Source organism: Acromyrmex echinatior, chromosome 5, assembly GCF_024713525.1.
Source record: "Acromyrmex echinatior isolate Ae372 chromosome 5, ASM2471352v2, whole genome shotgun sequence".
NCBI classification, from domain to species: Eukaryota; Metazoa; Arthropoda; class Insecta; order Hymenoptera; family Formicidae; genus Acromyrmex; species Acromyrmex echinatior.
Window position 1 is genome coordinate 12,275,912 of NC_141856.1, and position 22,718 is coordinate 12,298,629.

The 22,718-nt window shown below is 30.3% G+C and overlaps 5 protein-coding genes across 11 annotated transcripts; 3 read left to right on the plus strand and 2 right to left on the minus strand.

Moving 5' to 3' along the window:
- The first annotated feature begins 3,844 nt into the window (after positions 1 to 3,844).
- LOC105153626 (uncharacterized) lies at positions 3,845 to 13,315 on the plus strand. Its single transcript, XM_011068581.2, has 5 exons — positions 3,845 to 4,056; positions 8,276 to 8,656; positions 9,115 to 9,549; positions 9,686 to 10,278; positions 10,472 to 13,315. Exons 1-5 carry the CDS (start codon positions 4,054 to 4,056, stop codon positions 10,683 to 10,685), a joined length of 1,626 nt encoding a protein of 541 aa, XP_011066883.1. The 5' UTR covers positions 3,845 to 4,053; the 3' UTR covers positions 10,686 to 13,315.
- Positions 13,316 to 13,570: 255 nt separating this feature from the next.
- On the plus strand, positions 13,571 to 15,875 carry LOC105153628 (glycolipid transfer protein). 2 transcript variants are annotated; one of them, XM_011068585.2, is made up of 5 exons: positions 13,571 to 14,040; positions 14,170 to 14,225; positions 14,314 to 14,435; positions 15,290 to 15,407; positions 15,492 to 15,875. In XM_011068585.2, the coding sequence occupies exons 1-5, from the start codon at positions 13,896 to 13,898 to the stop codon at positions 15,672 to 15,674; spliced, it is 624 nt and encodes a 207-aa protein (XP_011066887.1). In that variant the 5' UTR covers positions 13,571 to 13,895; the 3' UTR covers positions 15,675 to 15,875. The 2 variants fall into 2 exon arrangements, with proteins under 2 accessions (XP_011066887.1, XP_011066886.1); XM_011068584.2 differs by having other exon boundaries at positions 13,578 to 14,040; positions 15,257 to 15,407.
- Positions 15,869 to 17,496, minus strand: LOC105153627 (transmembrane protein 17B). Of its 2 annotated transcripts, none has more exons than XM_011068582.2 (5): positions 17,368 to 17,496; positions 17,163 to 17,255; positions 16,625 to 16,728; positions 16,432 to 16,545; positions 15,869 to 16,348 (listed from the first exon to the last, which is right to left on the minus strand). In XM_011068582.2, exons 1-5 carry the CDS (start codon positions 17,408 to 17,410, stop codon positions 16,106 to 16,108), a joined length of 597 nt encoding a protein of 198 aa, XP_011066884.1. In that variant the 5' UTR covers positions 17,411 to 17,496; the 3' UTR covers positions 15,869 to 16,105. The 2 variants fall into 2 exon arrangements, with proteins under 2 accessions (XP_011066884.1, XP_011066885.1); XM_011068583.2 differs by having other exon boundaries at positions 17,348 to 17,484.
- A 167-nt stretch (positions 17,497 to 17,663) lies between these two features.
- Positions 17,664 to 19,214, minus strand: LOC105153632 (translation machinery-associated protein 7 homolog). 4 transcript variants are annotated; one of them, XM_011068589.2, is made up of 2 exons: positions 19,080 to 19,214; positions 17,664 to 18,152 (listed from the first exon to the last, which is right to left on the minus strand). In XM_011068589.2, the coding sequence occupies exon 2, from the start codon at positions 18,149 to 18,151 to the stop codon at positions 17,957 to 17,959; it is 195 nt and encodes a 64-aa protein (XP_011066891.1). In that variant the 5' UTR covers position 18,152; positions 19,080 to 19,214; the 3' UTR covers positions 17,664 to 17,956. The 4 variants fall into 4 exon arrangements, with proteins under 4 accessions (XP_011066891.1, XP_011066892.1, XP_011066893.1 ...); XM_011068590.2 differs by having other exon boundaries at positions 19,039 to 19,179; XM_011068591.2 differs by having other exon boundaries at positions 19,013 to 19,153.
- Positions 19,112 to 22,670, plus strand: Dhfr (dihydrofolate reductase). 2 transcript variants are annotated; one of them, XM_011068587.2, is made up of 7 exons: positions 19,112 to 19,252; positions 19,919 to 20,127; positions 21,500 to 21,620; positions 21,692 to 21,847; positions 21,924 to 22,041; positions 22,301 to 22,410; positions 22,480 to 22,670. In XM_011068587.2, exons 2-7 carry the CDS (start codon positions 20,094 to 20,096, stop codon positions 22,556 to 22,558), a joined length of 618 nt encoding a protein of 205 aa, XP_011066889.1. In that variant the 5' UTR covers positions 19,112 to 19,252; positions 19,919 to 20,093; the 3' UTR covers positions 22,559 to 22,670. The 2 variants fall into 2 exon arrangements, with proteins under 2 accessions (XP_011066889.1, XP_011066890.1); XM_011068588.2 differs by lacking the exons at positions 19,112 to 19,252; positions 19,919 to 20,127 and adding an exon at positions 20,458 to 20,791.
- The last annotated feature ends 48 nt before the right edge of the window (positions 22,671 to 22,718 follow it).

Sequence of the window (22,718 nt, forward strand, 5' to 3'; positions counted from 1 at the left end):
GTCATAGAAATAGTAACGTTCTCAAGAAAGTTATGTATCTTCCACCTTAAATTTATTTAGAAGTGATGCTATTAAAAATACATTTCAATTGATGTCAAACTTTAGCTGAAGTACACATTTTTCCATCCGTGAGCGATTCAAAAAAAATTACATTGTTGGTTGTGTAATGCATCTGCTAAAAATTGTAAATGGAAATTAAACAAGCTTTTGTAAGTGTTCGAGAGTCGAAAGCAAGAAAAGATATCGACGTTTTTAATCGCGAAGAAAGATAATTAGATAACTTTATATACAATCTCAATATTCGCATAGCAACAGGCTGAAGAGTTTGCACGAGCGTGGGAATATGGAAAGAACAAAAGAGAGTCCAAAGAGTCCGATTTCTTTCTGTCAAGTTCTCAATTTTCATTTGTGATGAGGGGTTCTAAATGCTTCTATGAGTATCATCCTTATTTATCATTCAACAAGAATGATATCTGAGAAGCATTTTGCAAATGAGAATCCCAACATACTCTTGAGTGTGAAATCGACGGAACAAAAGAAGAAAAAGGCCCTTATAATTATATTTAATTAATATAAATACATTTATATTACGATTAGTTTGAAAATCGAAAAAAACTTTTTCAATTTTAATATAAAGTACCATCTTCTATTTTGTGTCTACTTTAATCCTACAAATTTTTATTTCGTTTTCAATTTGGAAATTTGTATACAACTAGAATATCGATAATTCGATCATTCCAGCATCCCCTTATTGATACTGAATAACATATTAAAAAATCTATAAATAATTTTATCGTGAAAAATATTACTCAACTGGAGATCGACTCCGGATCTCTGGCTGAAATAGGACCGGATAACCATTAATTGTAATCGTCAATCTGTAATCTAATACAGGCGGCTAATGTGACGAATACTCGTCTAAATATCAAGGCGATTCCAGACAACATGATTAATGTACGCCAACTTTATGCACATTCGCTAAATATTGGTCTACATTCATATGGATAATTATGCATGTTATGAATGTGTGTGAAATATTTGCTAATGTAGCGTACATTGATCATATCGTCCAAAACTACCTTTACATGCATGTCTATCGATCCTTTCGGTCACGTCGGGAAATGAAGACCGCTGAGACAACTTGCAGATGAGCTAGTTTCGCCCGTCCTACGCGCTAATTCTGCTCGTTGAATGATACTTGTGTTTATTACTCCCCAAACACTCATTAATTAATACATTTGGAAGCAACGCAAGTCGCTAACAAATGAAATTAGCAAACTGAACTCTGGGGATTTGAAAGCATGTCAGATATTTTAGTATATTCGCATAGTTATACAAACGTAATGATTAAAGGAGAAAGTTAATTACGTTTCATGGTTCGTCAAATGTAAAGAGATGTTGGAATAATTCTATCAGTACAATTATCAATCATATCATAAACTGCATACAGATTTTTTAAAATCACTCTCAAGTATAGACTATATCAATAATTTTTAACATATTACATTTAAATATTAATTAATTAAAAAATATTATAACTTGTCTTAATTTAAAAGTATCTTATTTTTAATATAATTAAAAGTATACGAAAAGAATAAGATATAACGTTGAGAAACATTATTTACATTACATAATATTTTATGTAAACGATAATCAAGAATTATTTTAATATAATAAAAATTTTAATAGTAAAATAAAAATGCTGTTGGAAAGTCTCATGACTTTTTCACAGAAAATTCATCGAGTATTTTATCAAGAACAAATAAAATGGGTTATAACGCAAATGGGTTGAAAACGCAAAAGTACTGATGAAAAACGGCCCTCAATACGAGTCAATTTCCCGCTGGAAATTAGTAGGTCCAATCTTCGGGTTGGTTCACATCCAATTCTCGGATTGGTAGGCGTCCAATCTTCGGATTGCGCGTGAATAATCTTGCACGACCGGAAGTACGAACGTATGTTCCATTTATTGCCGTAAATGTGTTAGCTAACTTCTCTTCAAGTACGATATCGTAAATCGTAACCGAAGGTAATTCAAACGCGTGAAGAATTTCTTGTGCCAATTTATAAAAGAGGCACGATCAACATACGACTCACTGTCAAGATTTGAAAAATAAAGGCGCTTCCGCCAGTGACTGTAAATCGTAAGCTGCGATATATCTTGGGGGATTCGTGGTCGTGGGCATGTCTTTTCTGGATTCGTATGAAAAATGACGAGCCATTCTGGGTTGCTAGATATATATTTTTAATTACGTCGAAAGAAAAAGAAAAATGATACAAATATTAACTATAATTCAGAAAATATAAAACAAAACTTTAGATCTACAATCTTCTTCTTCTTACGTTATAGACTTCTGGTCTGTTTATCTCTCTCATATGCTTGTGATGTGCACGCTGATTATTCAATTGCCATAAATATACAAGACTTACAGTTTTAGTGCCAGTTCCAAATAGCAGATTTTTCGAGAAATGTTTTTCTTTTTTGGGATATGGATATACTCGAAGTTACTAACCTTTTTCGAAAGGAGACACGAGTCTAAATTTTTTTATTCTTTCCCAGGACAAATCCTCTGGCATGATAGACCAGTGCATTCACCCAGAAAAAAAGTTTCTTTGATTTAAAGAAATGTTATAATACTTTGCTATACAGTTAAAGAAAAAATTTCTTCGATTTGTGAACGTTATTTCTTTGATTTAAACATTATTTTTCAAAAACAAATAAAATTTATTCTATTTAAAGAAATTATATTCAAATAGAAGAAATGATGTTCAAATCATAATTCGTCATTTCTTGGATTTGAACAATTATCTGCTATGTTTTCGCGCTTTAGATGCGCTCACGTTCTAGATTTACAATTCAATTGTAAGAATTCGGGATGAAATTCTGTTAATGTGTTTTTATATAATTTAACGTAATTTAATGTGTGATACGAAAAATATATGAATCATGATGTATGCAAAAACTGTATATTAAAATACGCGCGCGCGTGTGTGTGTGTGTGTGTGTGTGTGTGTGTGTGTATAAGAAAAAAAAAAATATATATATATAAAACTGTTACAAAAATATATAGCTGTTACAATAAGTTGAGTTTTGCTCTAATTAATCTGGGAAATAGTTACAGCTAGTTCTTTTTTGCGTACCGATTCCTTGGGATGATATTTTATATTCCAATTAAAAGTCACTATTATTAATTACAAATTATTGATATATTGACTGTTCTATAATTTATTAGTATTATGACAATTACATCCTTACAATTACATCCGTGCAGAATATTGTATCTTCTAAAAAAAGGAAGAGAAATAAAAAATATAGATTTTTTTTTTATAAATTCTTGATTAGTAAAGAAAATGGATCTTTATTTTTTGCTGCTAAGATATAAACATCATTTCATAATGATTACTCCTGAGTTAAATAAATGATAAAATGAATAGAATTTTACCAAAACTGACGCGAATATGATCGCGCAAAGTAGACGTCAGGGAAATTACGAGACCGTGTCCTTTGATATTAGAGAATTAAAAAAAAAACAACAACAACAGAGCAACGAGGCGGTTATTTGATAAAACTGCCGAATAAGGGCTGGCTTGTTTGTTTGTTTTTTTTAGTAAATAAAAGAAACGCGGAGTCGGCAATGCAATGTGCATCTTGCAGCCTAGTTTACGACTCGCGTCACATTTTGCAATCGCACACGCGGCATGTAGGTATTGTAGGTGTACATACATACATATATACGACACGTACATCGCGGTGACGCAGTAAGCTAGGGACGGGGATGGAAAACGATTCCGTGCGAAAGTGCCAGTCGAGGGAAGGACCACCCTGCAGCATTTGAGAGAAAGAGAGAGAAGCGCAAGGACGCGATAAACGAGGACGCGGGCGTCTGCAGCGTCGCTGCGGCGCGGCGGCGTCGTATAGTACCGCAACCCGCCACTCGTCGCCAGGCGCCACAGTTCTTTATCTCCGCATGTCCGAAGCCGGTTCGGTCGGCTCTGTTTGCGGCAACGCCATTCTCGACAACGTCTTTAGTCTTGTTTCTTGCTACCAACAAAATGGTAAGTCAAACAAGTGGCGAGTGTCGCATTACATTGTTCATCTCGAATTACCAAAAACGTATTAGAGAAATTCTATAGGAACCGGAAAGTCCTCATATATAGTTCCCCTGCGGAATAGTCATGTGAAAGAAAACGTAATGGGGGGGAAAACCTTAGGGTTTTTCTTGGAATCTTATATTTGATCGCACACGATCATCGCGGAATGTCGTCCACGCTCGTGTGACCACGTACGTCATACGTCGAAGGAGGTCGCGTGACTGCAACAGACGTGCCGCAGCTGCGGCAGCGTGTCGTCTGCTGCCTGTCATCTGAACTGCGTCCCGCATAATATATCATTTTATCCTTATCTCTCGAGTGTCAAACAAGGATAATATGATACATCGTGCCTGAAACGGAACGCAGCCCTGCTTTACTCGCGACTGGTTAGCCGCGTGTAACGGAAATCGCTTTAGTCGAATGGAGGAAAAGGACGATGATCGTTCTCCTTTTCAGCGGGAGTTAAATCGCGGTAGAAAGCAATAGAGAAGACGTGAAAACGCAGCTTCCGCCTCCGATTTAATGCGACGCACTCTGATGACAGGAAAGAGGGGAGGGTCGGGTCATCTGAGCATTAATGCGCGGTTAGTCTCACGTTTACGAAATTTACCGCGTGATCGCAGCACGTGACGGGAAAGCCTGTCGTGCACGATTTTTTAAGGCTATATAGCACACAAAAAAAATTTTTTTTTAATAATTTTAAAAATTAACTAAAACGAGAGAAAAAACAGTAAGTGAATCAGCTAATCACAGTAGAAATTGTGGCAATAATATAAACTGTAGCAAATATAAAATGTTGATTTGCTTACTGTTTATGCTTAATGCTTAAGTTTTTTTTGTGTGTGTCGTCTTTAGTATTATATAACGTCAGCTTTATTTTTGATTTTTTTTTCATTCCGTCTGATTTGTATGCTGCGCGCGAATGTTGGACAACCTTGCATTGCGATTGAAATCTTATTTCCAGCGCGTTATATGTATACAGGGTGGTTCATTTAAATCGATCATTTGAAATATCTCGCTTATTTTTGATGATATAAAAAAATGTTTCAAATGAAAGTAGAACGGTTTCGAGAGGGATGTATTTTGGTCATGTTCTTTTTTTTAGGTATAGGCGTCAAAAGGATATGAAAGTCATCTCTACTTTTTTAAATGGAATTGTATAATTTTTTTATACAATATGATATTTTTTTAATTATTCTGCATATAAAAGTATTAAGGTGGAGATATCAGAAAATCAATAGTTTACGAGCTATTTTATATTTTATTCCGGCACATATTGACATAAAATATTAAATCATTCATAAACTATTAATTTTCTGATAATCGTATCTTAATATTTTATGAACAGAATAATAAGATGGATGTAATTGGTGTAAGGAAAACACATAATTGCATTAAAAAAATATGCGAGTAAAATGGATAATTTTTTAAATGAACAACTATATGTTTTCTTTCCATCAATTGATTCATTTCATTATTCTATTCAGTAAAAGTATTAGGAACGATTATAAAAAAGTTCATAATTATTTAACATTCTATATCAATATATGCCAAAATAAAGTATATAAAATATCTCATAAACTATTGGTTTTTTTGATATCACTATTTCAATATTTTTATATGCAGAATAATTAAAGAAATCATATTATATAAGAAAAAATTATACAATTCCATTTTAAAAAATGGAGATGATCTTCATATCTTTTTGACGCCTCTACCTTAAACAAAAAAAAAACGATATGATCAAAATATCCTCCTCGAAACCGTTCCATTTTCACATATTTGAAACATTTTTTTATATCATCACAAATAAGCGAGATATTTCAGATGGTTGATTTAAAGATCACCCTGTACACATACATACATATACAAAAAGTTAATTAGCTTTAAAAAGTTAATCCACGACGATATTAGCCCATCGCTATAATTGCATCGTATAAATCATATTCAATCTGAAAATTATAATCGAAATGTCATGGAGAGAAGAACGAGTTTTCTTGTTAAAAAACTAACAAATATTGATTTCACGACACCACGATTTTTACATTTAATTCTGTCATGTCCAGTATAACACTATGTTCTTTATACAGATGTTCTATTTTATTTTAAATAATTAATTTTTTTAATTTGATTATTGATAAAAATTATATAATTTTATTGTAACAAGTGGAGATAACCATTATTTCTTTTTAGCATTTTCACCTAGAAAAAATATGTCATCAAAAATTTCTCTCGATACCATTTCATCTTCATTTGAAACAATTTTTTTTTATTTATCATGAATAATGTCGAAGAAAATTGATTATTTAAAATAAAATAGGACACTTTGTATATCTATGTTTATATATATTACTCGAATACGTCTCTGACAATATTTTCAAAAAATATACCGAAACTCGCAAGTTTTTTGTATCTCAATAATAGACAAATATAACAATGCTTATTATTTTGATACTTGCGGATAAAAATATAAATTGGGTCAACAATTTTTAGAGCTTATTACGTAAATCTTATTTCAAAAAAATTTACTAATATTAATGTCATTTTGGCTATGCTAATTTTTTTTGTATTAGATACAATATAAATATTGAAAATATATCACTGTCAGTTCTTCTATAAAATACGCGGCAGTTCTAGTGCATCCGCTTATGCGGACGTATTGATTATTTATATCCATCTATAATATAGATTAACGTAATTAACTCTCTCTTTAATTTATTTTTTATCTCTTTCTAGTTTTAAAAATTAAAAAAAGATAACGATTAAGTTAAACCAAGATTAAAATTAATTTATATAAATAAAAATGGACATTAGTAAAATATACAAATCATATACGGATACTTCTCCGCAGTAATTAAAACCAGGAAATGAAATTTCTCATTCATTTCATACTCGAGTATTTGTAGAATGACCGCTCGAGAATTGGCGTATCGATCTGTTTTTCTTTACTGGAAGATTAAGCTGTTACTTTCAAAAGAGTTCTGAATGTGACGTAAAACGAAGTATTGTTTTTTAGCTTGTCGAACTAACGACAAAACTTTTAAGCTTTCTTACAAAACAAATCGCAAACTGAACGACACTTTTGTACATACTTAAGATTATTGTGTATATGTGGCAGATGCTTGTTTCTATCAAGATAGATTAATTTTAACTCGGTTTAATTTATTTGTTATCTTAATTCTATCAAAACTAAAAAATGATAAAAAATAAATTAAATCGAGATTGAAATTAATATACATTGATGAAAATAGACGAAATAAAGATATTCATAGCAATACATATATCAGGAAATGTTAAAAGAGCTTTTCACAGTAATCCTTTTTTTATAATATTCCTTTTAATCTATTCTATAAAATTGCGATATTAACTAAAATGTCATTGAAACAATAAAGTATAAATATTATTTAAAATGTAATGTCGTACGTGGTCTCATATCGTACCCTATATAATCCAATAATAGAAATCTTTGTTCTACACAGGAGTTTACTATAATAAGCCTTAATAATAAACCTTTGAGTTTATAGAAAAGCTATTACAGCCGATAAAATCTCGATGCTTTTAAAGTATGTTTATCATTGTATCCCTTAGGAAATTTAATCAGATTAAGATTAAGGGATGATGGATTTCATTTTGCGTCGATAATAATAAAACATTTTTGTGATTATCCATGTTATGTTATATGTTTGTTTTCTTTAATATAGATTAATTTATTTTCTTCTAATTCTAATAATTACAAAAAAATAAAGAGTAAATTAAATCGACATTAAAATTAAATTGCATTGATAGAAGTGGATTTAAAACAAATTATTTCTTTCTGATTAAAGTGTATATATTTAGAAGCATGAAAATCAAATTTTTTAAATTTAGTTTGTTATGATTCAAAGTTTGTCATTTAAATCATAAATTGTGACTTAACGAGTAAATTTTGTTAATCTTTCTCGATGGATACTCTAAAGAGTGAGATTCACTGTAAAAGATTGAAAATTCACTCTTTTTTAAGACTGGCTCAATTTTCATTCTTTAGAGAGATTTCACTTCAAAGAATTTAGAAAGTAACAAAAGGTAAGAATTTCTTAAAAATTATAACAACAAACATCTGTGTTTATTCGACTTCTTGGCGTTGCACAAGAAGTACTCACTCTCGGAAGTACAAATATGAAATACTTGCTCGTGTATATTTAAGGTGCTTGCAGACGTTGCGACATTGGCGGACAATCATTATCGTCATCGCACCTTCGCGGTGAACGGTAACCCGGAAGGCATCACGATACGCAACTTAGTAGACGGTGAGACCTTGACTTACAGCTTGGCACTGATAAGAGGTCGTGCACCTGCGCTATGCAGTTACATTACCGTTCGGGGTCACAAGAACGTGACCTCGGAATGGCCGATCATCGCTGGTCAGTTCCGTGTCCTGATAGATCTGGCACGCGGTCCGAACAAATTAGAACTCGAGGCAGGTGGGCACAAAAGAAGATTGGTTCTCATATATGAACCGAGAACCACCAGGCTACGGGTGACACCAGTGTACGTTATCTGTGCGGGTCATGATGGTTATTTTCAGGTAGCGACAACAGTAAATTATACTTTTATAGTAATGTCCTGGCAAAATCTCTCTCTCTCTCTCTCTCTCTCTCTCTCTCTTTCTCTCTCATAGGAATTATATTTACATAATTATTTGAAATCTCAGATCACAGAATTATTTCAATCACATTTCAATTATTTCAATTTTATCGATATTAGACTTAATATTCAGGAACATTATTTTGATTAACTGTAATTGATACTTAACATAATGCAGATAAGTGAATCGTGACTCATAATTCAGCTACTTGGAACGTAGCGTGCACTCCTTCAATTATCGATCGCTATTCTATTGCATGAAATGTCATCGTGTTAGCCTTGCCTATATTCCAGCATAATTGGATTGTTTTCTCTTGATTGCTTAATCTTGTGAAACAATAATAATTTTGTGAATTATTCACATCCATCCAGCAGGTCATGATCTGATCTACGTTTTAGGGTCCACGCAATGAGGATCGATCACCTGAGAGCGCGGCAACGAGAATAGGATTAGGTGCCAGACTTTTGCAAACCTTGACAGCTGAAAAGCTTCAAGAGGCCGGTTATGGCAGAAAGACCTTTCAGCTAGAAAGGGATCTGGATGGTCCGGAATGTCTGGTAATGCATAGTATGCTTCACGTGGACCAGGCACGAGCAATGAAGCAAAGAGAACTGTGGGAGTTGATCGCACGCGAGCTGATGACTGGTCCCTTGGCATCTAAAGATCGCAAATACTTAGCGTTTTTATCGTGTACGAGATACCGCGGCGCACCTAGCCCTCGCACGCACGAGGATACCTTGGCGAGAACACAAGGTCACGCAGCCCTCGGTGGAGGTGGCTTAGCGCTCTTCGGTTCGGCGTGTCTTCACACCTGGCCTACGTGTATGGCTCAGGTTAGTTGATGATACTCATTGACTAATTTAATATGACAAAGAAGACCATGTATACAATGTAGATTCTTTTCATTTCATATGAAGCACTCTAAGAAAATATTAAAAAATAGAGTCTTTCATATAATTTATTTATCAGGTATTACCGAGATTCCTGGATGCCACTGTCATTGACACTGAGCAGCTTATGGACGACAGTAATTATCGTGGCACGCACGGCGGCTGTTTGGCAACAACATTAGGCTCCGTTCTACACGAACTTGGTCACACCTTTGATCTCGGCCATACTCGAGAGGGAATAATGGGTCGAGGATTTGATTACGTCGATAGAGTTTTTGTAGGCGCAGCTGGAATCGATTTCAATCGTAATCCCATTAGAAGAGATCCCCAACACACTACTGTCGCTCTTAGCCGGCCACTCAGTGTCACGGTAACTGTGCAAGATCTCGTACTGTCAAGTCCACGAAGGGGTAGATTGCTTTCGGAAACATCTAGACCCGCGCCATCGTCTACTTCGAGACAATTACCCGGAAGACTTTCAGCGCCAGCTAGTCCTGAGCTTAATAGATCTCTTTCTAAAAGTCTGATCGCCTCCGAACCTCTTTCACAGCCTGACCGAACATTCTGGGGTCCATCATGTGCAGCATTACTTGCGTATCATCGCTGGTTTAACAGCGAAATGGACAATCGTTCCAATAGGCATCATCACGAAATAGAATACGATGGAAAAAGGTGAGTTATTATCGATGATACATTCTCGTTTTATGTGACAATATAAATGACGTTTGATTAAACATCAAACGACCTTTTCACGCGCGACCCATTAATTTCTTCTTAAATTATTTATTACTCTGCCTCTATGTCAGTAATAAAATCAAATAAATTCAAATAACTATTTTTAATAACTATGATTTTTCTTTATAAGGAATGTGGTAAGATCACGATATGGAGTACGAGTAATAGAGCTTAGAGAGACATCGGGTGGGATGGTTGTGGGTTCTCGCCAATTTCCTGGCTTACGACCACCTTTGGAAGCTTTAGTTCCACCACCTCCATCCCACTGCCTCATCACTCTTACCCTTGTTGCCGAAGACTCCACCGGGAATGTGCTCAAACATCCTCTTCCTACTGCCTTTTAAAGGTCAGCAGAAACAATGATGCATAATTTTATTTTCTAGTCCGGCGAAGATTGTTACAGTTCGTAAGCAATACTGGCTTAATATACATATTGTAAATTATTCAAAGATGTTATATTTTTTATTTGTTCCTCGTTTAAAGTCTATTATTTAAGTATTTTAATTAAATATGTATAGAAAAATTAATTTTTTATTGATATCTCATGCGCTAATTATATTTATTGATAAATCTGCATAGACAAAGTAAGATATTTTTAGACGCATATATATACATATATATATATATACGTAATAAATGCAATACTGAGTGAGAATAAAAATTTGAAAAATGAACTGCGAAGATATTTACAATTTAATTTTTATGTTTAATTTTTTTTTAATATAAATTTCTAATTTCTGTTTAATATGAGAATAAGAGTTATAATCGTCCAGATACACACACACACACACACACACACATACACACACACACACACCTCACGGTGATCGCATTGCGTTTAAAATTATTAATCAAAGTATTATACTGCCATTATATATCCCTTGCTTCTAAAAATACAAATACGATTTCGGCTAGAATGAAAGCAATTTGCACATCAAATTTGAAAAACTTTCTCTCATATCACATTATTTAATAAATTTATTTTAATGTTTTATTACGCTCTATTCCATATAAATAATTTTAATAACAGAGTGGAATTTTTAGATATTTATGTTATAAATTATACTTTGACAAATATATTTGTATAGCTGAGAATCAAATAAAAGCTTGTATTTACTGTACATGGTACGTTCCTACGGAGCGCTTATATTGGCCGTAATCATATGTCGTAATCTAAGAATTGACTAATCACAGTCGAGTCTTCCTCTCTCATTCCACTATAAAAAGAAAATACTCGAAAGATCGGTCAATTTTTACAGATTATGGCATACGGTTACGGCCAATATAAACGCTCCCTTAGAGATCCACCTAAAAATTAACTACTTGGAATTTTTTAAATGATTATAAAAACATGTTAGTGTACATATTGTATAATGTTTAATGTCAAAAATATAAGTATACTTTCTAAGATATTGAGATAGTCGTTTTAAGAAATTTTTCCTTTATGACATTTGTAGCTATAATTATAAAATTATAAAATTTTAATATATATATATACATGAATTTTTTAGGACTTTTTCTGTACTTTTAGATCAACATTTTTATCTGACAATATAGGCAAAATTCTAAAAAGTGTATGCATATAAAAATTTTGTATACTTTATAATTTTAGCTACAAATGTTAAAACAAAAAAACGATTACCTTCAACATCTTGGATGCAAGGCATATAATAATTATTTTTTTTAATATTATATAATATATGCACCCTATAATACAACCTTATACAATATCTATATACTAACATATTTTCATGCTCATTAAAAAAATCCTAAACAGTTTATTTTTAAATGGCCTCCTGAAATATGGAATGCGCCAAACAAATATGTAACTGACATAGAGATGATATGGATTTTATATAACAATGTATGATGATGTAGTCAAATGAAATATTTGATAACACATCTTGCTCATGTACAACTCTTTCCATGTTGTCGAATATGCAGGGAACTATTATTATAATAATTTATTTTGTAACAATAGTCTCTAGCGTTCCTCGAGCTCTAGTCTTAATCTCTATTAATGAAAACATAATAATTAATTAATAATATCCGTAACGTGCACAAATGAGTATTACAAACGAGGAGTATATACATTTAGTATATAAGGTATTGGAAGTGCTCGATAATTATATACGTTACGGATATTTCGTATAGAATCTTATCATATATTCTCTCAATTTCCAAGTAACAACCTGATATTATTTATCATCATTTTAATGTATCTTTAATGACACTTTTACGTCTAAAATGACGATAAATAACATCAGTTTGCTGCTTGATATTTTGGAGAGGAATCTTACTCTAAACTCTAAAGAGTAAAAATTGAGACAGTCTTGAAAAAGAGTGACTTAATTTTCAATTTTTAAAAGTGAGATTTTATTCTTTTAGAGTAAAAATCACTCTTAAAAGTTTTTAGAGAGTAATTAAACACTTACGTAAGTAGAATTTTTAAAAAGACAATTGACATAAGTTCTAGCCTAGACTAGAAGTCGTCAGGGCATTTATATATTATTAACCGTTTGAGTGCTGCCACGCAGCACGATCATACTTCTCATCTTTCTTGTTGAAAAGTATCAAGCAACTGATAATCAATTCCGATTGGATTTCTTTTTAGAATTAAGCATTAGTCAAAATGTTTTCTTTCAATTAATTACAAATAGATTTTAAAAATATACATACAGTAAATTTTATTTTTACTTATCACAACACTTATAAACATTTTTCGACATGAAATAGGAGAAGTGCGAATGCATCGCTAAACAGTTTTTCGCATGGATTTTTACGATCATCTTCAGCATTCAAACGATTAAGCATATATAATATATACAGTATTATATCCTAAATTATTTTAATAAGTTAAGCTAGTGAACCAAAAATTACTGAGACAATATTGTACCATCAATCCCGGCAAACTGACAAAAATAATCTATATGTACTGAATTAAAAATACAAAGTTAATTAGAAACATGAATAACTTTTTTTTACCTATTTCTCCTTAATGAAATAAGCTTACATAGTTAATATGTGGTAAATGGCATTCATATAACTTTATATTAAAAATTTATTTTATTATTTGCGCCCTTTCAAATTATACAATTTTTGTTTGAAACGTTTTTTCGTATCTTTCATATATATATATTTTTCAAGATATCATTTAACTGTTTAAAATAAAATAGGACACCTTATATATAATTTTTGTCTGTATCCTGAATGTATGTATATATATTGTGTGTGAGTGTGTGTGTGTGTGTGTGTGTGTGTGTGTGTGTGTGTGTGTGTGTGTGTGTGTGTGTGTGTGTGTATATATATATCGTAATTTGTGTTGCAAAAATGTAACGTAATAAAGTATTTAAAAAATATGCAAATAATCTTATTGCAAATGATGATATCACATAGAATATTGTTGGTGATGACGGTCAACCGATATCGAATTTTTTTTCTAAAATAAATCATTTTAAAAAATTGAATCTTATCTAGAATCCCGAAGATAACAATATAGTAACGTTATTTCAAAGTATGACGCATGTATGAGTAGTATGTATTTGAAGTAAATCATGTCATCCTCCGATTCAATCGTTCAGAAAAATACTTGTGCAATAATAGAAACTGATAACAAACTACAATTTCCTGAAATAATCGATGATAAGATAGACACCGAGAATTTCTTGCAGGCCGCTCGCGATGTCGTGCGGACAGTTGGTATGTACCTACTTTCGATCTTAACCTCAAAGTTATCCAAGGAATTGAAATCAAATCGCTGTTGATCACGCAAATTAATCTTGTTTTAAATACAACATGATATACGACAGAAACAAATTTGTATTTCAGATAAATTTGGCAAATTATTTGCACCCGTACGGCATGACATGCAAGGCAACATTGATGTAAGTTAAGCAAGAAGTTCACAAGAACAGTATTATTTATTAACAGTCTTTATGGAACTTGAATTTTACATTTTTAAATTATTTACAGAAGCTTACCACTAGATACTGTATGGATAAAACAGCTAACTCGACCTTACAAGACATGATTTTGCTTGAAAAATCTACTGAAAAGGACCTCATTGCAATTGATGCCTTAATGTGGTTAAGAAGGTTATTAAACATGTAGTTGCAAATGCTGACATTTTCAGTCATTGGACAAAATTATAATAATTATTTGACATAGTTAATTATACACATTATTATTTGACATAGTTAATTATACACAACAATTATTTTTGTAAGTTTTATCTTTTGCAACAATTTTTTTCCAATGCTCATTCTTCGGAGCTAATATTAGTCACTTATGCTTGATCTATAAGAGTTATTTAAATTATGTTAATTAAAGGCACTAATTAATTTCAAGGAATCAAAATAATGTAACTTGTATAAGAAAGAGAAAATAATACTAAGTATTAGGTGTAGTAAAAATAATGGATTTCTTTTTACTACACCTAATATATTTTAATAATAAAGTATATTTAAAAATATTAAGTATATATTCTCTAATAAGAATAATCCAATTTGCTGATGTAACAAAAAAAAATTGAGTTGATATATATTTTTGACAGAGATTTATAATTAAATGAATTCAATAGACCCACCATCAACTTGTGAGAATTAATAATATAAAATTAATAAAATAAATAAAATAATATTAAATTATCTATCAATTGTATATGAAATTATATTTATAAATTTATCACATGTTTCAAAGTCGAGAAGAGTAATCAGTGCATAATTGAATATATATAAAAAAAGTATGGAATTCACACAAAAATTATTGTTAGGCCTGAAACCCCAATGATCAAAAATGTGGATATTTATTTATTCTGTGCTGTATACATTATTGCTATTATTAAATCTACTAGTTCTTTCAGATACATACTTTTGCATATAAAACATTTTTATTTAATGATTGTTAAATGTTTTAGAGCCTTACATCTGATTTTACTATTCTTTGAAAGAATCGTGGAGACACATAAAACTGGGGAAGCAACAGAAGATTTGGTCGCATTCCTGAGAGAAGCGTACAAAGAAACTTTAGAACCATATCATGGTTGGTTGGCCCAACAGTTGTTTAATGTAACTATATATTTTTCTATATATGTCTATAAGTTAATAACTTACAAAAATTATAATAGTGTTTAAATATTGGTTTTGTTACAGCTCCTGTCACGTATGACGCCTTCTCGTTCGCAGCTCCTATTAGCATTAGCCGATGGAGAAATAGGGAGAGAAGAAATTACTTTAAGTAATATGGAATTATTCTTAATAAATTTAAGGAAAAATATAATAGCCTTAAAAACGTTTTATAATGATCATAATCTAGAAGTGACTACTGTAGTATAATATAAAATATGTTAGAGTTCAATATTATAAATTCAAAAATTATAATTTCAATATTATATCTTCTATTACTTAGTAATTATTATTATCTAATTATAATTATATTATCTAGTTATATTATTATCTAATTATTATTTATAGAAAATACTGCCTGAAAAGATAGATTATATTTAAAATTAAAGAAGATACAACGAAGCTAAAAAATTTTATGCATGTTTATTAGCATAAAATCATAAATTCTTATATCTATATTACATTTCTATAGATTTCAAGTACAAAAATTAGTTTCTATTCAAATGTAACATATCATTTATATCATATTACATTGACTGCATTCGGAGCGACGTTTCCGTAGGCAGCCATTAAGTCTTAGCATTATATTAATAATGCAATATTTTATTGTTAAATTGAAAGCAATAAGTAATGTATATCAATCAATGTCTACTATCATCAATCCCATATAATTGTGCAACATAAAACCTTTTAGCATGATGGTCTGCTGACTTCTTTAAAGCTACAGTAGCTGTTATAATTTCTGTAACGAGCAGAAACGCCATAATACTGTTAATAATTATTTCACTAAAATGAGGTCTGGTTTTGCTATCGAAGAGAAGGAACATCTCTAAAGGAAAATGTATGAGAGTAGATATCAGCCAAAAGCTTGCCAATTCTGGAATCTGTATAGAGATTAAGAGAATACCTTCAATCCCCTAACAACAATTCGTCTAATTTATCTATATATCTTATTGAAATAAATTACCTTCTCTGCTAGGTTCCCAAGATATCCCAAATACAGCCGTATACCTTCCAATACTGATATAATAATAAATACGGCTACAGTTATAAATTTGTATACATCTGTCAAATAATAGTACTGTAAAATAAGAAATAATATCTGTATTCTTTGTCTGTCAAATTTTGTAAAAAATTTTACTGTTTTGATACATATTTACTTTTGCATCTAAATTGATAAATATTATAAAAAACCATACGGGATACATCCATACATTAAAATACAATGCCATTTGGAGGGGCAAATTGGATTGTATCTGATTTCCTGTATAAAGCAAATAATGAATGATAAACATATATAAGAGAATATATAAATATGCAAAAAAGTAATGCAAAAAATTTAATTAGGTGTATTATTAAACTAGTAAAATTAGAAATTTTATTAAAGTTGTAACGAAAGTTTCAAAATTTATTAGAAATTACGCGCGTTTCCGCAACTATTAAAATTCAATAGTTAGTTTTGTAATAAAAAAATTAATTAATTTTAATACTATCTTTGATTAATTTTAATACTATTGTTATGTTTTAAATCTTCGAACAATATATTAAAAATGTCATTAATACATTAATTATAAATTAATTTGTAATATTAAATTGAATGGCGATAATAGATCAGTTAGAGTGACGTAAATTTTTACTATTATCGTTTCTCATGGCAACAACTGCTACCAATAACAATGCAGAATGCAAGATGCATACCTATATCATAAAATTCCTTTTTTCGATCGTGATATGCCAAACCAGGAAATAAACGATTTGACGCGATGACAACTGACGTTTTCCACATCATTGCTAATAATGTGAAATTTTCACATTTGGAAAAATAATTAAGTTTAAATACACATTTAGAATTGAGTTTTTGTATTTTAGTTCCTCGCACTAACCAGTAGCGGCGATTAATCACCTGCTACCAGTGTTGCCAAAACTAGCATTTCAAATGTAGTCATCTAACGGTATTCATAAGATAATAATCATCTAATAAAATTCTAGATTTTTATTAGCTGAAATCTTTGTCATAAAAATCAGAAAATTTGACATAATAATGCTCTATATATATATATATATATATATATATATATATATATATATATATATACCTTTATTAATATTAAACTAAAGCAATAATTGAGAATATCAAATAGTATTATAACAATAATTATGTTAACAGTATATAAAGCGTAAGGATTTTTTATTGCTAGATTTAGAGATCTTTGTGTTCTTTATTTTGCTCCCTCTTAAATTAATATATTTGACGTGAAACATATAAAATCGTATTTGATAAATGCTATTATACAAGACTTGTATTCATTTTTTTAAAGTTAGTGGAGAACACATCTATAATATTATATTTACAAGTTTAAAAGTTCTCTCAGAAATAAAGGTCGTCAAAAAAAATTGCAGTCTGGCGTAACAATAAGATCAAGTTCAAAATCATTGTTACAATTGGAACATTTATGGGCACAGTAGATCACATATTTTATCTATTACTACGATCATTTTTTCCCAGATTTTTTTATGCCGCCGGTGACCAGAGGTCCTTTTTGACTGGCTTTCTTTGCTGCCTCAGCCAAAGCTTTCTGTGCTTCCTTTTGCTTTTGTTTAAAGGCTACATCCTCATCATCCAAAACTTTGCTTTCCTTCTTTGGTGCCTTCAAGGGTTTCTTCTTACCTCCTTCTCGACCAGACATTCTAAAGTACATAAAAATTAATCACTTGTGTCTGATTATCGCTTATTAAAAATGATACATAGCTCTAACATTGTATCCAAAAAGTTATTTAATTGTTTACTGTGTAGATGATTATCTGGGATAATCTTGACATTCCCAGTTAAAAGTCATTATTATTAATCATAGCTATACACATTTTTTCTTTTTACCCTTAGTATACACTGATATACACATTCAGGTTCTTGGGATCTTATTTATATTTATATTATCGTAACTTGCATAAAAATGGACATATTTCAATTAATTTTTTTTTCCAATCAATGTAGAATTGATTAAGAAATAAGTATATAATATATAAAAATCGATAGATTAAAGTATCTTTAAGGTATACAAATTCAAAGAAAAAGAAATTTTAAACACACGAAAAAAATTTTGATTTAGCAAATTGTACTGGAGTTTTTGAGACCTTAATGTGTTCATAGTTAGGATTAATTATATATTAATTATTCTATAATTTATTTAAAATCATTACGTAGATTTAATCAACATTTTCTAAATAAACATAAAAAAACATTTAAAAAAAAAATATATATATATATATATATATATATGTCAATGAAAACAAATAAAAACTGATCGAATTTCATTGTTGGTTATAAAAAAATCTTCTCAGGTAACTATTTTTGGATTATAAATCAATATAACCTCCACAGAAACGGAAATTAATCAAATCACAGACAAAGTATTTTACAATAAGCGATGAACAATGTTAACAGCTGTGTCATTAATATTATCACAAAATTAAATCCATAATTCGTTCAAATATATAAAAAATACTTAAAAGTTATAGATATATAATATATTTATGAAACAGCGACATACACATACTACGCAAATATCACTCTTACTAGATTGTGGAATTCTGTCAGTATTGGAGTACTCCACTTACTTGCAGCAGTACTCAATTTCCAGACAAGATCGCGAAGTACGAACGAGGCACGACAGATTTCGAAATTCGTTCTGATGAAGATTAACAAATGCCGTTGTACGGTAAATTTTTCTCGAGCTAATCGCACAGATTGTGCTGCCGCAAGCCGTGAATTCGAAGCTCGGCGATCTCAGGTCTGTTCCTTGCTAACTGCTAAATAGATAGTCTATTACTTTTCTATTCTATCATTTTTCTTCTCTTTTTACTTTTTATTTATAATTCGAATCAGAATTTAAAATAGAACTAAACTTGTAGAATATACAAAATATCCGAAGAATTACACACAAATATACAATACATATGCGTAAAAATATCTCTAGTGAATTTTTCTGAGAATTTTTCATATAAATTTTCAAAATTTTTATGTAAATTTAAGAGTTTTGAAATAATTTATAACTTTTTAGAAAATTTCTTAGGTTTTTTTTATATAAATTCGAACACTTTCGATGAAGTTACAACTTTTCTAAAATTTTCATTAAATGAAAATTCGAATTAATCTGAAATATTCTGAAACGTTTTATTTTTTTCTAAAATCTTAAGTTTTCTCAGATTTTATAAATTTCATAAAAAATTACAGAATGAGAAGTATAGAAAGTCTTAGAATATTTCAATTTATATATATATATATAATATAAGAAAAGTTGTAAACTTTTTCAGTTTTTCTAAAAAGTGTTTCAAATCGTATAAAAGTTTTAGGAAAAATTTTCGTCAGAAATATGACATATTAAATTGTAAATAGAATTCTGTCCTACATTCTATACTCTAAAGAGCTTTACATGCATTTTTCATTTTAATTCCAGAAAGTGTAAGGAAGTTATAAAAAACAGCTATTACTTGTGGTTTTTATAAAAAATAATTACTTCATTGTTCGAAATAATCTATTAAGATTCATCAGATTCATATCAGATTACGACACACACATCAACTTTTAATGAACAAAGATCGTACTTGGAATCGGTTTAAGAATTCGATGCAATGTTGTTCAACTTTAACAGTTATAAATATGCAAGTAAGTGTATATATATTTTTTATACAAACAAATTTGATCGGGATTGTTTGAATTATCTCTTTTGAGTGTGCAAGTCTCTTTCTCATCACATTCGATTAACATTTATATCTCTGAATAACAACATAAATGTTAAATATTATTACAAAAAATTTATGTATCTTCTCCCTTCTTTCATTTTGTCCAAAATTCGAGTGTTGGTAGTATTGACGTTATTATTGGGACAAGTCCCAATTCTCTAAGTCCCCTAGTTTAAAAGTTTCTCTCTTCTTCCATTATTGGTCTGTTCTTTTCAGCTAAACTCCTCTCGCATCGTTCACCTTTCTTCTTTTTTTCTTCACGTTGTAGAAAAGAGAAGAAAAGATGAATGATATAAAAAAAATTCAGCTAAAACGAATAGACTTTATTATATTATACGCTGTGCTACAGAAAATTATTCTTCTTTCTTTTTAAACCATTTAGGAAATAAAGAAAAACACAGCCAGAAAAAGAATGGCATCAAATATTTTGACACTTCTTTAAAAGAAATATTTACGTTTCTCCCAATAATTCCAAAACAGAATGGTGGGGACAAGATATTCACAACAGAGTTCTCGAACAGCTCGACTGTTAGTCTCACTAGTCGGTTAACAGTTTCCTTCGTGATAATCAGCAGAGCGGTGATAAAGTAAATAAGTAGAATAAACAAATAAGATTCTTATCAAGATAATTAATTGAAAGATTTAACGTGGTAACATTGAAACAATTTATATCTTTTGTTCACATAATTTATTTATTATTTTATTTAATTAGCTTGCATAAGTAATGGAATTTTAATCAAAAAATTTGTTTGACGTCAAAACATGATAATAAGAATCATGTAGAGTACTTGCTGATATCAGCATCTTCTGTAGAATCCAAAAGGATTTTTAATATAAAATAAAAAAATATCTGATAGAAAATCGAGAATTGAAACAAAAATATCAGCATATTCATTTTTCTGAATACAATGACTTTTTCTTAAAATATACTTGCTGTAAATATAATTTATAAATTTTTTTTATAATTACAATTAGAGCTTATATTTTTAAAAACAATTCTTCGAGTTACAGCAATTTTATATTATTGGCATTGATAAAGTGAAAGGAATCTTAATCCTTGAAATTACTTGACAATGTAAAAATTAAAAAGAGACTTCATTACAATTTATAATCGCTGATACATCTGCGTAATTGTTCCTTATCGCTATTATTAAAAACGCAATCATATCGAAGAATCAACATTCCGCGATTTTTTCACGAATTAATATTTTCAATGCAGCAGTAAAACTCCAATTGAAGTGTTCATCACGATTTTTTTAAACAAGCGTAAATTGAATAATGCCATGTGTGTTTAGGATCATTGCACCGGATTTATTCAAGACTGCATCTTAACATGCCACCTAAATTGGAATTAATTGCCGCAGCATGCGAAAATATGGGCATTGGAGTAAATGGCGATTTGCCTTGGCGTTTAAAGTAAGATGAATAAATATACTTAATTAATAATTAATTTAGAGAGAATACTTGAACGAGTGATTCGTACGTAGGACGGAAATGGCGTACTTCACGCGCATGACAACTAACACAATGTGCAAAAATAAAAGGAACGTCATACTTATGGGTAGACGCACATGGGAGTGCATCCCCGAAAAGTATCGACCTCTGAAGGACCGAATAAATATGGTGTTAACTTCGCAATTATTGTAATTATGGGCAAAATAACAAATATCAAACAAAATTTAATTTCAAAGAAAACAATAGATCATATATCAATTTTAGGGATTATGGAGATGATGCGATAGTATGTAAAAGTATACCACATGCGCTTGACGTAATTTCAGGAATGCAGAATGAAGTAGAAAGGGTATGGGTAATAGGAGGAAGTAACGTGTATAAGGTACTTTGTACGATAAATTAATACAATATACATACATTTGTAAAAGATCTGTTCTTTTCGGTTGCACAACAGTATAGATTCTGTTCACTTCATGTGAAACGTATCAAGTATTTGTGACTCAAAGTTAAAAGAAAGAGAAACAATTTGAAGAATAGAAAGTGTGATTAAAAGAACAGACCTGATACTGCAACAAAAATTTAAATGTTAATAATAATACAAATTTAAATTAAATGTAACAATTATTGTATAATTTTATTAGAGTGCCATGGAATCTCCGCACTTTGGACGATTGTATTTGACGCGTATAAAGAAAAAATTTGAATGTGATACGTTCTTTCCTTCTATCCCAAACGATTTCGTGTTAATCGAGTAAGTATTAATGTTTCTTTGTATTAGATATGTTTCACATTGCTGTTTTGTTAATAATAATAATTCCAGGGATCCAATGGTACCACAAGGTATACAGGAAGAAAAAGGAATTGAATTTGTATATGAAGTGTATAAAAGAAGTAGCTAAAGAGTTGAAAGAACATTACTTCTTTCAATTAAATTAAAATTATAAATGTATTATTTTTGTTGCAAAACATTATTTTTGCTGCATTTGTAATAAATAAAAGGAAAAAACGTTACTATATGATATTATCAATTATAATTTTAATACATAAATTAATTATTGA

Excerpts from the sequence above, each read along its gene's own strand:
- LOC105153632 (XM_011068589.2), bottom strand. The coding sequence starts at position 18,151 with ATGTCTGGTCGAGAAGGAGGTAAGAAGAAACCCTTGAAGGCACCAAAG.
- LOC105153627 (XM_011068582.2), bottom strand. The coding sequence starts at position 17,410 with ATGACTACATTTGAAATGCTAGTTTTGGCAACACTGGTAGCAG. Across the intron at positions 17,256-17,367 it reads TTTGGCAACACTGGTAGCAG|CAATGATGTGGAAAACGTCA; the intron begins GTGATTAATCGC and ends TCACATTATTAG. Across the intron at positions 16,729-17,162 it reads AAAGGAATTTTATGATATAG|GAAATCAGATACAATCCAAT; the intron begins GTATGCATCTTG and ends TGCTTTATACAG.
- LOC105153628 (XM_011068584.2), top strand. The coding sequence starts at position 13,896 with ATGTCATCCTCCGATTCAATCGTTCAGAAAAATACTTGTGCAATAATA. Across the intron at positions 14,226-14,313 it reads ACATGCAAGGCAACATTGAT|AAGCTTACCACTAGATACTG; the intron begins GTAAGTTAAGCA and ends AATTATTTACAG. Across the intron at positions 15,408-15,491 it reads TGGCCCAACAGTTGTTTAAT|CTCCTGTCACGTATGACGCC; the intron begins GTAACTATATAT and ends GTTTTGTTACAG.
- Dhfr (XM_011068587.2), top strand. The coding sequence starts at position 20,094 with ATGTTGTTCAACTTTAACAGTTATAAATATGCAA. Across the intron at positions 20,128-21,499 it reads TAACAGTTATAAATATGCAA|GATCATTGCACCGGATTTAT; the intron begins GTAAGTGTATAT and ends ATGTGTGTTTAG. Across the intron at positions 22,042-22,300 it reads GAGGAAGTAACGTGTATAAG|AGTGCCATGGAATCTCCGCA; the intron begins GTACTTTGTACG and ends TAATTTTATTAG.
- LOC105153626 (XM_011068581.2), top strand. Across the intron at positions 9,550-9,685 it reads GGCCTACGTGTATGGCTCAG|GTATTACCGAGATTCCTGGA; the intron begins GTTAGTTGATGA and ends TTTATTTATCAG. Across the intron at positions 10,279-10,471 it reads ATAGAATACGATGGAAAAAG|GAATGTGGTAAGATCACGAT; the intron begins GTGAGTTATTAT and ends TTTCTTTATAAG.